Source organism: Idiotropiscis lumnitzeri, chromosome 15 (genome assembly GCF_059441095.1).
Source record: "Idiotropiscis lumnitzeri isolate Australia: NSW breed Sydney's pygmy pipehorse chromosome 15, RoL_Ilum_1.0, whole genome shotgun sequence".
NCBI lineage: Eukaryota > Metazoa > Chordata > Actinopteri > Syngnathiformes > Syngnathidae > Idiotropiscis > Idiotropiscis lumnitzeri.
Window position 1 is genome coordinate 12,761,819 of NC_142405.1, and position 12,006 is coordinate 12,773,824.

Here is a 12,006-nt window from a genome sequence, read left to right on the forward strand (position 1 = left end):
CAACATTGTCGGGCAAAGAAGAGCTATTACACCATAGTCAATTGAGTGTCGTCTGGATCTCTATGTACGTACAATACTGTAAATCGCATTTTGCAATAACGGAAATTGAGGACAATGCGACACTTTGTCCGCCAGATGTCATTGTTGCACAAAAAAACTTTGAGACAGTGGACCCCCGGTTCGACACCTGCGGGTTTATTTTTTTTTTCCCCTCCACTACGTGTTCCACAGAAAAAGCATGTATAATGCTGATCAGCCCTTTTTTTTTTTAGAATGTTTGGGGGTTTATATCCCCCCAATGTCTTAAAGTGGCTGTCAGTTACGCGACCATTTTTGCCAACCCCGCGAAGAGCAGGTGCAGACGAAGGTTGTTAAAAGGCAAAATTCCCCCCCAGAAAATCCATACACCTCGCATAAATATTGCGTATTACGTTAAATACTTTCAAATGCAATTACTCAATTAATGTGACGATCAGCAGAATAATTTATTTTAAAAAAAACACACACACAAGAGCCCCAAGGGTATCCAAGCATTTTTTTAAGAGTATGGGAAAAGAGATCAGTAGTTTACATTCTACTACAGCGCATGAGTCACGTGACTACAAGCGCTGTAGCCGTCTTAAAGAGGCATGAACATCGCCGCAGACAGAAAAGACTTTTCTTTTTCTTTTAGACATCAAATTTACCGACAAGGGCAAAATTATGTCGGTCACTGTAATACATTTCGGTAACGGTAAATTTTCGGTTTATCGCCCAGCCCTACTTAGAAGTGTATCAAATGGTGAATCATATTGGTAAAAATGTACAATTAATAATGGAACCCTGGCACAAAAATTAACGGACACCAAAAAATAATTAAAAAAAAATTTAATTGAATTTTAAACAATACAATTGTGAAACATCACACAATTACCTTAAAATCTCACACTAAACAAAGTAACCAATTGAACTTAGAATCTAATGCTTAGTTAAGCCGGGAATAAAATTTGACAGCTTGTGTTTTGGGCTGCAGAGCACCTTCCTCAAACCAAGAGACAAAAAAGATCTTCAATGGCTGGAAACTAGATTGAGCAGCACAAATAAATTGGGCAAATCCACACCGAAAAACACCATGTGGAACAAACAGTATCATTTCTTATTGAGAGGAAGGCGAGATATGGTCTATATGTGGTAGCTTTTCCATACAATTAATTTAGGGAGTCATGATACAGTAGAATATGAAACATTTTAATCAGTGACTTTGGGTTCTAAGTTAGTACTCATCTCCAGTTGTTGCCTCCATCTTATAGCCATTCTCACCAGCAGCATATTCATCAGGCACTGACTGCTGGTCCACCATTCCATCTTGACTGTACTCCTCCATGTTGGGTGCTTCTTCTCCCTCTTCATTAGGCATTTCATCTTGAGGGCCCACATCTTCTCGTAAGGAGCCATGGCGCTCCTCCCTGCGCTCACCTCTATCTCGGTCCCCCCGCTCCCTCTTGTGATCCCTGTCCCTGTCCCGATCTCCCCTACGCCTGTCTCTGTCCCTATGGCTGCGTCTGCGGTCCCTATCCTTTTCTCTGTCCCTGTCCCTGTCCCTGCGCTCCTCTGTACCTTCACCTGCTTCTCCTTCAGCTTCTTCCGGTGCACGCTCACCGCCATCTGGGCCAGCAGGACCTCCATCTCCCTGGCTGACCTCCTCACCTTCAGGCCCCTTGGCCCTCTCACGCTCACGCTTGCGATCGCGACTTCTACTCCTCCTCTTCCTGTCGCGATCCCTACTCCTTTCTCTGCTCCTGCTGTCTCCTCCAGCTGGTGCCATACGTTCGCGCTCTCTGTCTCGACGTCGACCGCTAGCGGTGACATCCTCTGCTGGTGCTGGTGGCCTGTCTCTCTCCCTTTCGCGTTCGCGGGAACGGGTGCGGCGGCGGCGTTCGCGGGACCGGGACCGCCGACGCTCTCTCTCCTTGTCACGACTACGCTCCCTACGCTCTCCACGATCACGGTCGCTATGAAGTAACACAAAGGCAGTTACACATCAGCTTCAGTTTGTTTGAAGTCGTAAAAAAAAAATAAAATAAAGCTCACCCTCCCAGTGGGCGATCATCATAACGAGATGCATCATCTCTGCCTGAGTGCTTGATGTTGACATCTGCACCTCCTCTTCTGGTTCCTCCTAATCCTCCACCTGAGTGAAACAGATGCAAATGGTTTGGTCAACTTCCCAACAAATTACAATTGCACAGTAACGCTTTAAAAAAACAAGCCTGCTCACTAGGGGTGTAACGAAAACCCGATTCGAACGGGATATCAGGTTTTGATTTAAACGATGCGAGTGCGTCGGCGCACGTACAAACGAACCGGTTTAAAAATAGCTTGAGCCGGCCGATGGCCCGGTTAAAAAGTGATGAATTGGTTTAAATTGGTTAAATGCCATGACAATTAAATGACTTGGCTGAATGAGAATATTCTAAGCTTGCTTGTAGGGCTGGGCGATATGACCTAAAATCAATATCGCGATAAATTAGGCAGTTTTACCTCGATAACGATAAATGCGCGATAAATTCCCCCTGAGGACCAAAATCAAAATAAATGCAGGAAATGCATATTAACTGCTTTTTTTATTGACCAACTGGTACGCATTACTTTCAATGAAAAATAGAAGTACAAAAATCATTTGAATAAACATTCAAACTAGCTTGCTTTGCGTGACTTGAACAATGTCACAAAGAACAGGAGAAAAAGGGTAACCTCTCACAAAATCTTTTTATGTAAATATATTGTGCCGAGATGCTGTAATTCCATTTGCAAAGGCCTAGATTTGTGTAAAGGTATCGTGTAAACAATCTAAATAATGCCAGGTGCAAAGGCGCTAGTCGCCTGTAAACAAAATGCTAAATAAAATGGAAAAAAATGTCAATGGAATGCCAGTGCCAAATAAACAAGTGTGCTTCATTAGGAAAATGTGCCGTCTCGAGTACTCCGGTGCGCAGTCGCCACTTGTCGTCTATGTAATGCACAGTCGGGCTCAAACAGGGATCCATGTTGCGACTCGACCACAAGTCGGATGTGGATGCAAAATGCTTGACATGTCTCCGCTCCCGTCCCGATGTTGTCCATATCGGGAAGTGCTGTTTGCGACAAATATTTTCGTACCTCTTGTCGGCTACTTTCATGAGGCGTTTAAATCCTGTCCGCTCCATTGTAACAAGAGGAGCTCTATCTTTAGCTATGTGCTCGGCTATCGCGTCCACCTCTGAGACGTTCTCTCGTATGGTGTCGCCTCCGTTATGGGCTGTTGTCACTTGTCCAAACTTGCTCCTCACTTTGAACTTTTAGCACAAGCTCCAAGTCAACAGCATGGTTGTGTTGTGGGTGGTGAAAAAGAAAAGGTTGGACGCGCTGTTTCAGGTGCTTACGATGCACTTTGTAGTTCATGTTTTTTTGCTTAAACATCGTCTTTATGGAACCCAAAACATTTCCAAACGACAGATGTCCACTTTATTTTCGGGACAAGCGCGACAGGAACAATTTCAACTAACGTTACTTCGTCCGCAGCCGTGTCAGCCGCTTCAGGATTTGAATCGCCAGCTACGAACGCGTCTTGTTTACATTCTTGTTCAGAAGGGAGGAGTCACGTGACTACACGCGCTGGAGCCGTCTTAAAGGGGCATGAGCATCGCCGCAGACAGAAAAGACTTTTTTTTTTTTTTTTTTTTTTTTTAGACACCGAATTTACCGACATGGGCAAAATGATGTCGGTCATTCTAATAAATTTCGGTAACGGTAAATTTTCGGTTTATCGCCCAGCCCTACTTGCTTGTGACAACTGCATATCCCTTTTTCAAAAGTCACACGAGACTTGTCCATGTGACATCAGATAGCACTTCAAATTTGGGATGGAATGAGAGCAGTAATGGCAGATTCGGGCGAGATTCACAACGCCCCGGCTAGTTTAAAATGCAAAGTATGGAAGAAATTCGGATTTTATTTTAAAAAAAAGAATGGAGTTCTGGATATTAGTGTCGCCACATGCAAAGACTGTAAAACGGTGCTGAAATACACACGTAGTACGGCAAATCTCCGCACTCATTTGGTGAGGAGGCATGGATTTCACGAGGAATCAGGCACGGCTAACACTAACACGCATACAGAAAAAGACGCAAACCTACAGGATTTCTTCTGATCGAAACTCGACCACAATTCAGTGAGAAGAAAGGTAATCACAGCCTCAATAACCCGGTTTATTATTAACGATGTACGACCATACTCTGTGTTGAATGAGGGCTTTCGTTACAGGAGAAAAACATTACAGCCCCGTTATGCCATACCGACTCGACAGCATTTCACTAACAAGTGTGTGTAACAACAACCAAGTCAAGGATGAAGTCAAAGGACAGCTGGTTGTGCCTCAATCTGAGTCGTCACAGATCTATTGTTAAATTGCATAGAATTAATGTGAATATTTTGGGCTTTGGAGATCTGTTATATGTTAATAAATGTGACAAAATAATTCAAATGTACTTTTTCCAGTCTGTGATGACTTTCTTCAAAAGGAAATGTCATATTTACAGTGCTGACAAGTTATTGCCAGTTTTAAAGTGTTTACTTTTAACTTTTAAGAAACTCATTGCATCATACCCTATAACTGAGCTGTGCAATATGAAATTGATTCGTAATGCCACTGAATTAGAGCTGCAACTAAACAATGGATTATTGTGTTAAAAAGTTTTAATTTCCAGCTTTTTCTTGTGAAAGAGGACATTCTTCCACATTCTCCAAATTATGATTCAGTTACTGGTTTGTTCTATAAATTACAAAAAAAAAAAAAAGGCCCAAAAAAAATGTTTGAACCGCTTATTGTCACAAAGGTCGCGGGCGTGTGGTACACTCTGAACTGGTCGACAGCCAATTGCATTTCATCCCGCTTTCAAAACTAAAAGTAAATGTGCTAAATCCAAGAATTTGGATTTTTTTAAATTAAGGTATTTGGGCTATTAATCCAATCAAAATGATTCTCAATTAATTTGATCATGGAAAGTTGATCAAATAATCACGACAGCTCTACACTGATTCAAACCGAAGCAAACCGTAATCATACAGAATCGAACCGAACCGAATCGTTCCACTTTAAAACTGAACCGTCTTTGAATCGAACCGCACCCCATGTATCGAGATGCGTATCGAACCATCTTTAATGTAGAGATGCACACCCTACTGCTCACCTAGTCTACGAGGGTGCCATCCTTTGACAGTGCGTCCTCGTTCAACATCCACCAGCACTCTCCTGCCATCAATCTTCTTGCCATCCGCGTGCTTGTAGGCGGCTGGAGTAGAGTGGGGAGAAGAAAAACACGGGTGATCAGAGAGTGATGCGTCACTGTAGCCAAGGAAACAAACAGTGCTTTAGCATACTGACCAGGAGCAGGTGAAGCCGAGAGGGCTGCTCTCTGGATAAAAGCCCAAGGATAATGGGAGTAGACTTCCATCCACCCGATGAATGCTCAATGTTCTTTTATTACGCAACTCTACATCCACTTTTTTTTAAGTTACTTCACTGTGACCGGCAATGGTGTTACCACATCTATCCTCTTTATTAAGTTCATTTAAACGACCTCTTGTTTGCTAAAAATCAGCGAAGTGACACGTTTTGTGGCAAGAGTTAGTGTAAATACGTAATCAACTGTTAATCTAACTTATTTTCTGGCTTTGTTGTAGCATTCACTGGACTTACCAAGCTTGCTGGGGTTACATTATTACATTGCATTTACCGCATCTTAACAATACCCCCCCCCATCATGCTACTGATGCAAACTTGTGGAAATGCTCAACAACTATAAAATTAGTACACACACGCATACACACACACGTTAGGCAAAACAAAGTTCTATCAGAATGGTGTATGTTTCCAAATATATAGTTTGGTGAACAACCGTATTTTACATTATGTAGGACATGAGCCGTTTGTGGTCATTTCCATTTGACGTGAACTTTCACCTGCTTACCATTGTCCTATGCAAGAGCAGCACAATGAAGAAACACCAACGATAAAGCACGCTCAGTCACAATGTGTCTCACACCTCACCCCATGATACCAGACAAACGTTTGTTGATCCATCTTGCACAAGTGAAGAACTTTGACATTGGGATGCCTCTTCCTGTCTGCTACACTGGTCTGTGGTGAGGAACGACGGCGCTACCATCTTGATGTTGAAGAAAAGGGACTTACCACATAACCCCTCTCACTTTTACCATTAGACAAGACAGAATCTCACATCGACCTTCGAACAGTCTCAGCAGCTCAGTCAGAGGGCCTTACCACAATCCCTCAACACCAGAATTCACTTAGTGACAACACATCATTCAGGGGCCTTACCAGAACCCCACCACTTCCTCTCTTCACAAAGGATGCCATCTAAATGCCATCCACTGACAGGGCCTTACCAAACCCCCAACAGGACTCCAAAAACTGACCGAAGGGGCAAATAAAAATGAAAAAGGCTGTCAAAAAGGCATAAATTGCCTTGCCGTTACTGCATCCAATTGATGGAGGCCAGTAATGCCACGTCACTAACACTAGCCACTAAGGTGTATGAGAATTTGCTTCATCTCTGCAATTATACACCCATTGTCTAAACCTTATTCCAATGGGGGGGGGGGGGGGGGGGTAACGGTACAACCCGGTGAGCTGCAATTTATTACTTTAATTAGGAACACCATGTAGCTAAATTTAAATATTTGGAGGTGTAGTGAATAAATTTATAAATGGTCCCGGAGTCAGAATTACCAAGAACGTACATCTGCCTTTTCTATTAAAGCCATCTTAGCCTCAATAGCACAATTGTAATAGATTAGATCACAAACTAAAAGAGAGGATTGTCAACAGCAGTAGCTGCCTTAACCACGAGTTTACAATAGTTTCTCAGATAATTCACACTGGTAAATGAAATTTAAATCTTACAGTGCCTGGATATGAACTTAACTAAAGGGTAAAAATCATTCCAGAACAATCTTGTTAAGTCTAGTGAATAAATAGCAATCAACCAACCAACGGGTAAAATGGCATGGCAATGACATTTACCCTTAAAGCAATAAGTGATATTATAATTCATGGGTTTTTTTAGCTTTCAGTGAAGCCCTGTGCTGCAAAGACTACACACCATACAAGAAGAGTGGTGTTATCATTTTACCAAAAACTTTAAGAAAAGTGAAATAGTAAAAACAGTAGGTCTTGTTTCTCCCCATGGGCCTCTGCACTTACATCTTTTACAGTTAAAAAAACAAGCTCTGAGCAGCAACGCAAAGGTGGCTTTGACAAAAATGGCAGAGTCACTGGGTACCATTAAATACGCTAGTGTTCAGGGGTGCGTTCAATGGTCAAAGTTGTAAATAAACTACTTGTTGGAAAGCTCCTGGAGCTTGCCAGTAAAAATTCTTTTCCCATTGAACGTAGCTCCTCTTTCCTGTATAGGAGATGGAGGGTGGAAAGAAATCTTACCCATCATACAAACCCATTATACCAACCATACACTGAGCAGTGGTAGTAGGGTGTAGATGTATCATAACCATCATCATCTGCCAGCCAGCTCTGGCCAATAGCCATCACAGATTGGCGGCTGCAGTGGCAATGAGAATAACACACAGTTAATATGATGCTTAACCCCGCCTCCCCACTCAGTTTATCCCTTGCTTGACTACATTGCAGTGATCAGCAACTCTGGTCTTGCAGAGCTAATTCCACAGACATCAGAGAATGATGTCACTGTGTTAGATGACGCCAGCTACTTGTCTAATCAGACGAGCCTTTGTGGCATAAAAATAAATTCAAATACTTCAATTCGACCCTTTAACGCTGGCATCACATTTGTGGGCCGTGTGCAAAGGCGTCCATGTTCGAGGGCAAACGGCCGAGTGAGACAGAGGCAAAGTAGTCGTGTCTGTTTTTATGTTCACAAGTCGCAGCAATGGTGACACTGTGAAATTTACTGTTGTTATAGTTGCTCAACTAGAGACAAGAAATGATTCTTTGTGATACTGGTGTCAGTACCAGATGTGGACAGGTAGCTAGATGTGGTCGGGGTCCTTCGATGGCTTTACGCCTGCTGATGACGTCACGCTTTAATCACGTATGTCTCAAAAATATTTCTTTGCCTCAGTGCATTTTTTTTTACCCCTTTGCATATTTGTATATTTTAATTTGTTCAATTAAAAAAATACATTAAAAACCTGCATTACTGTCACCCTGGCACGGCAGCTCCTACGTCACGTCAGTCTATTCCGAGTGTTTTCACTTTTCGCCATCAAAACATACAAGGACTTGCTCTGATCACTTTAAAGCAGGCCTTTTTTTTCTGTTTCCTGTGCAGTGGGTTACATAAGAGTCGCCTTCAATTGTAAATTTGGGACAAACGTGATGTTTACCTGTTGCAAGTTTTAGTTTGCATTTGCGTTCAACATTAACATTTGTTAATTATGTAGGAATACAAATTTTATACGTTGATGGCATAACAGAGAACATTTTCATCGGTGGTCTTACATTGATTTTTGCAACACTAAACCCAAACTTAATGTCTGTTGAGCAATATGTTGTGAAGCATGTTTGCGGTTAGCAGCTAGCAAGCTAAGGGTTCAACGACGTTCAGTAAAAAAAAATTTATCTGGAGCCGAATGGATGATGTTTTACACCAGTAAAATAACGATTGACGTACTGTGTCAAACGTCATGAGATGAAAATAGTTGTGTTGAATGCAGCCAACATGTTTCACCCACACGAACACAAAGCAATTAAAATAGTCAATGCTCTTGGCAGCTTTAAAGTCTTCCCGAGTGTCGACACCCTTCATTCCAATTAAGTAATTCATAATGTTGTGATAGCGCACTTCTGGGAACCAAGTGGCTTCATTTGACCAGTCTGATTTTGACCTTTCCCTCTCACCAAGTTTTTCTCTACATCAACTTTGCACAACTGGTTCCAATGTGTCGATGTAATGGACAGGTGTCCTAATAGTGCCCGTTTTCTCACAACTAGACATAGGGAGAACGATGATCGACGGTGTTTACAATGAATGAGGTTTTTCAGCATGTTTTTCTTCCGCGGGCGTGCCCTCGAATATGGCGGCCAGAAACTAAGCAATGTTGATAAAATGACGTCAACGAAAACGGTCTATTAAGGTGAAATTTACATTCAATTATCTCACCATGACCAGGGTTGAAGACCACAAAAAAACCTGCCCACTCTTATGGTGGGGTTCCACAAAAATCAATAGATATTTCCAGGAGATGCCCCATTCGATGAGTGACTAGTTTAACCTTGTGCTTACCAATTGAGTCCAACCAGCAGAGTTGCTCTTCCACAGAGCTACATCACCTAACAGTTAAAAGACAACGTGCCCTTTGACAGGCAAAGAGGTTCAGGTTCACAGAAGACGCACACCTCTACCTCTTGGTCCACCCACTTTTCCCATGATGCCCCTCTCATTGAAGCAGTCCCCGCCTCAACCAAACTATCAGTCAACTGATGATACGCAACAAACACAGACACACAAACATCACACAACCACGAGACGGTTTTCATCATGCAAAAATGTGGATCGTAATGTGCAAGAACTTCAGATTCTTTCCCAAGATCAATCCAAATTTGCTCTGCTCATGTAGGACTGATTCTGATCCAAGCTGTTATAAGATGCCACCCCCCCAAATGAGAAGTTGGTGCCAATGGAAGAGCCTCCCTGACTGTTGCTGGATGAACGTGATAAACGTTTTTCTGCTCAGTTTTATGCTATATTTGTACTCACAGTGCATGTCACGCTCATGCTCATACTCAATGAAGGCATATCCACGAGGCTTTCCCGTTCTCTTGTTGTACACGATGTAGATCTGCAAGCGACAAGCACATCGTCAGTGGTTGGCTGCTCATGAGATGTTTAATTACACAAACAAATGCAATAAACATATCACTGCATGTAACAAACATTTTCAATGACAGATAAACTGCATGGACCGCATTTGAGATGACCAAGCGTAAAGTGACACCTCAACTCCGAGTTAAAAGTCAAATTTTGCTTTTTGCCTTGCACACATCTGGAGTATGTAAACTTACCCGCTTAATGGGACCATAGACTTCAAATTCACGGCGAAGCTTGGACTCTGTAGTATCGTAGTTCTAGGTCATAGAAAATATTGTTAATGACAGGTGAGAGGAAAAGTTCCAGTGGCAGAAATCCCAGTGCTGATGCAGAAACACTTGGCCATAATCTTGACATACTCACCACTCTTGCAACAAACAATGTCTTGAAGGCATCTCCTTGAGCATTTGGGTCATTATGGGGGTCCCCTATAAATGAATGAAAATGGGAAGATTTGTTCATTCCCAGAAAGCAACACAAGCCTTGTTGTTGGTCAATGAAGAAACTTACAGAGTTTTAATTCCGTCTCCACCACCGTTTGTCTCCTTTCAATTTTCTCTCGCCTCTGCAAATTAAACATTTTGTAATTACATAAGTAATTGACAGTGATGACGGGCATTTCTGTTAAGACCAATAGGTAATTGTAGCTTAGCTATGAGCAAGTCACTTATCTGCTGGAAAACAGCAGCTCTATGTTTTTAAGTACCAAATGAGTTATATGGCACTTCAAATGAAGAAAATTCAAACAACCAAACCATTAGCGGTCCACTCGATTGAAACAATATTCAATTAAAATCAGGCACTGACCGCATCATATGCATTATTTACAATATTAAAACGGTCACTGTCATCTTGCAAAACTCCCAGTCCCAAACTCACCTTTCTCTCCAACCTCTCTTCGCGAGTCTCAGCTCTTGTTGGTGGAGGGGCATCTCTAGGATCCTAATCACAAAAGAAAACAACGTATAAGTACTTCCCTTCCACGTGGCATTGTAAAGGGGCAATACTGCTATACGTGATGAGCTTTTAACCTCAAAGTGCCTGATAAACGGGGCGATGCCACAGTAGGGTTGGTTGTGGTGTTTCTCGTGCGGCAACTTTTCCAGTTGAGGCAGAAAAGGGATTGGGTCCCGCGGGGCAAAGAGGGCTAGAAGGTTCGGCGGCAAAAACTGCGTCATTTTTCACCTAAAATGACAAATATGTTAAACATATGGTTATAAAAAAAACAATAAACAATAAATGTCAGGTCAACGGTGAGCACAAAGGCAGACGTGGCTGCTAGCTTCACGGGCTAACAACTAGCATGTCCCTCACGGCTGACTTGAACGGGCCCGATTAAAATTGGTTCCTTGGTTTTACGAATCATCGTTCCTCAAGACATTTTATATATACATGTATAAATTTCCACGAGGTGTTGGAGCTCATTAGTTTCACTCGTTCCAAGCTCCCGATTACCCGTCATCCACTATGCTAGCTAAGCTAACAAGACACATGGATGGAATCTTACCTTCCTTCACTCATCCAACGTAGAAAGATAAATTACACCATCGAATTTAAACGGACATTGAAGACACATAAATGCCTTGGTGGGTTCAATTAGTATGAGTTTCGTGTCCACGTTAATAAAAGAAAATGTTGCCGAGCAAACCCAAACGCAGTGCGACAATAAATGCGTATAGTAGAACTTCGTTAGAATTAAAATGGCGGGATGCCGTATAACAGCTACAGCCGTCGTAAAGTAATGCTGGAAATAAAGTCGGAATCCTCATAATCTCCTATTCCCAGTTCCAACCTCAAAGCGTTGGAAGCGAATGTAAACATCAAAAATTGGTTATTGCGACAATTGCAGCAAATCCTCATTATTTCCATACAGGAATATCTTCAAAGTATTTCATTAACTTAACCAAATAACTTCATACATGGAAATAACAGCATGTCTTCAGCCGTCGGTATAAATCACGTTGCGTTACGTGAAGTGATTTGAATAACTAACGTAATAAATAAATCTATTTATAATCTTGTCGTTGTATTTAGCCATTCACAGCCTGTCACTCAATGGGGTGGCCAATGTCATGTAACGTTTGATTGAAGAGTGCAAGTATTTTTGGCCCCTCTAGTG

At 42.1% G+C, this 12,006-nt stretch overlaps 1 protein-coding gene across 1 annotated transcript; it reads right to left on the reverse strand.

Moving 5' to 3' along the window:
* Window positions 1–852: 852 nt before the first annotated feature.
* Window positions 853–11,601, reverse strand: snrnp70 (small nuclear ribonucleoprotein 70 (U1)). Its single transcript, XM_088316817.1, has 10 exons — window positions 11,395–11,601; window positions 10,919–11,072; window positions 10,767–10,829; window positions 10,398–10,452; window positions 10,251–10,315; window positions 10,082–10,144; window positions 9,777–9,858; window positions 5,208–5,309; window positions 2,071–2,170; window positions 853–1,991 (listed from the first exon to the last, which is right to left on the reverse strand). The coding sequence occupies exons 2-10, from the start codon at window positions 11,063–11,065 to the stop codon at window positions 1,253–1,255; spliced, it is 1,416 nt and encodes a 471-aa protein (XP_088172943.1). The 5' UTR covers window positions 11,066–11,072; window positions 11,395–11,601; the 3' UTR covers window positions 853–1,252.
* Window positions 11,602–12,006: the final 405 nt, after the last annotated feature.

What these genes read in the sequence shown, in the direction of transcription:
- snrnp70 (XM_088316817.1), bottom strand. Translation starts at nt 11,065, where the DNA reads ATGACGCAGTTTTTGCCGCCGAACCTTCTAGCCCTCTTTGCCCCGCGG. An exon ending in CGTTTATCAGGCACTTTGAG is followed by an intron (nt 10,830 to 10,918) that starts GTTAAAAGCTCA and finishes TTTTGTGATTAG; the next exon opens with GATCCTAGAGATGCCCCTCC. An exon ending in AAGAGAGGTTGGAGAGAAAG is followed by an intron (nt 10,453 to 10,766) that starts GTGAGTTTGGGA and finishes TTTAATTTGCAG; the next exon opens with AGGCGAGAGAAAATTGAAAG.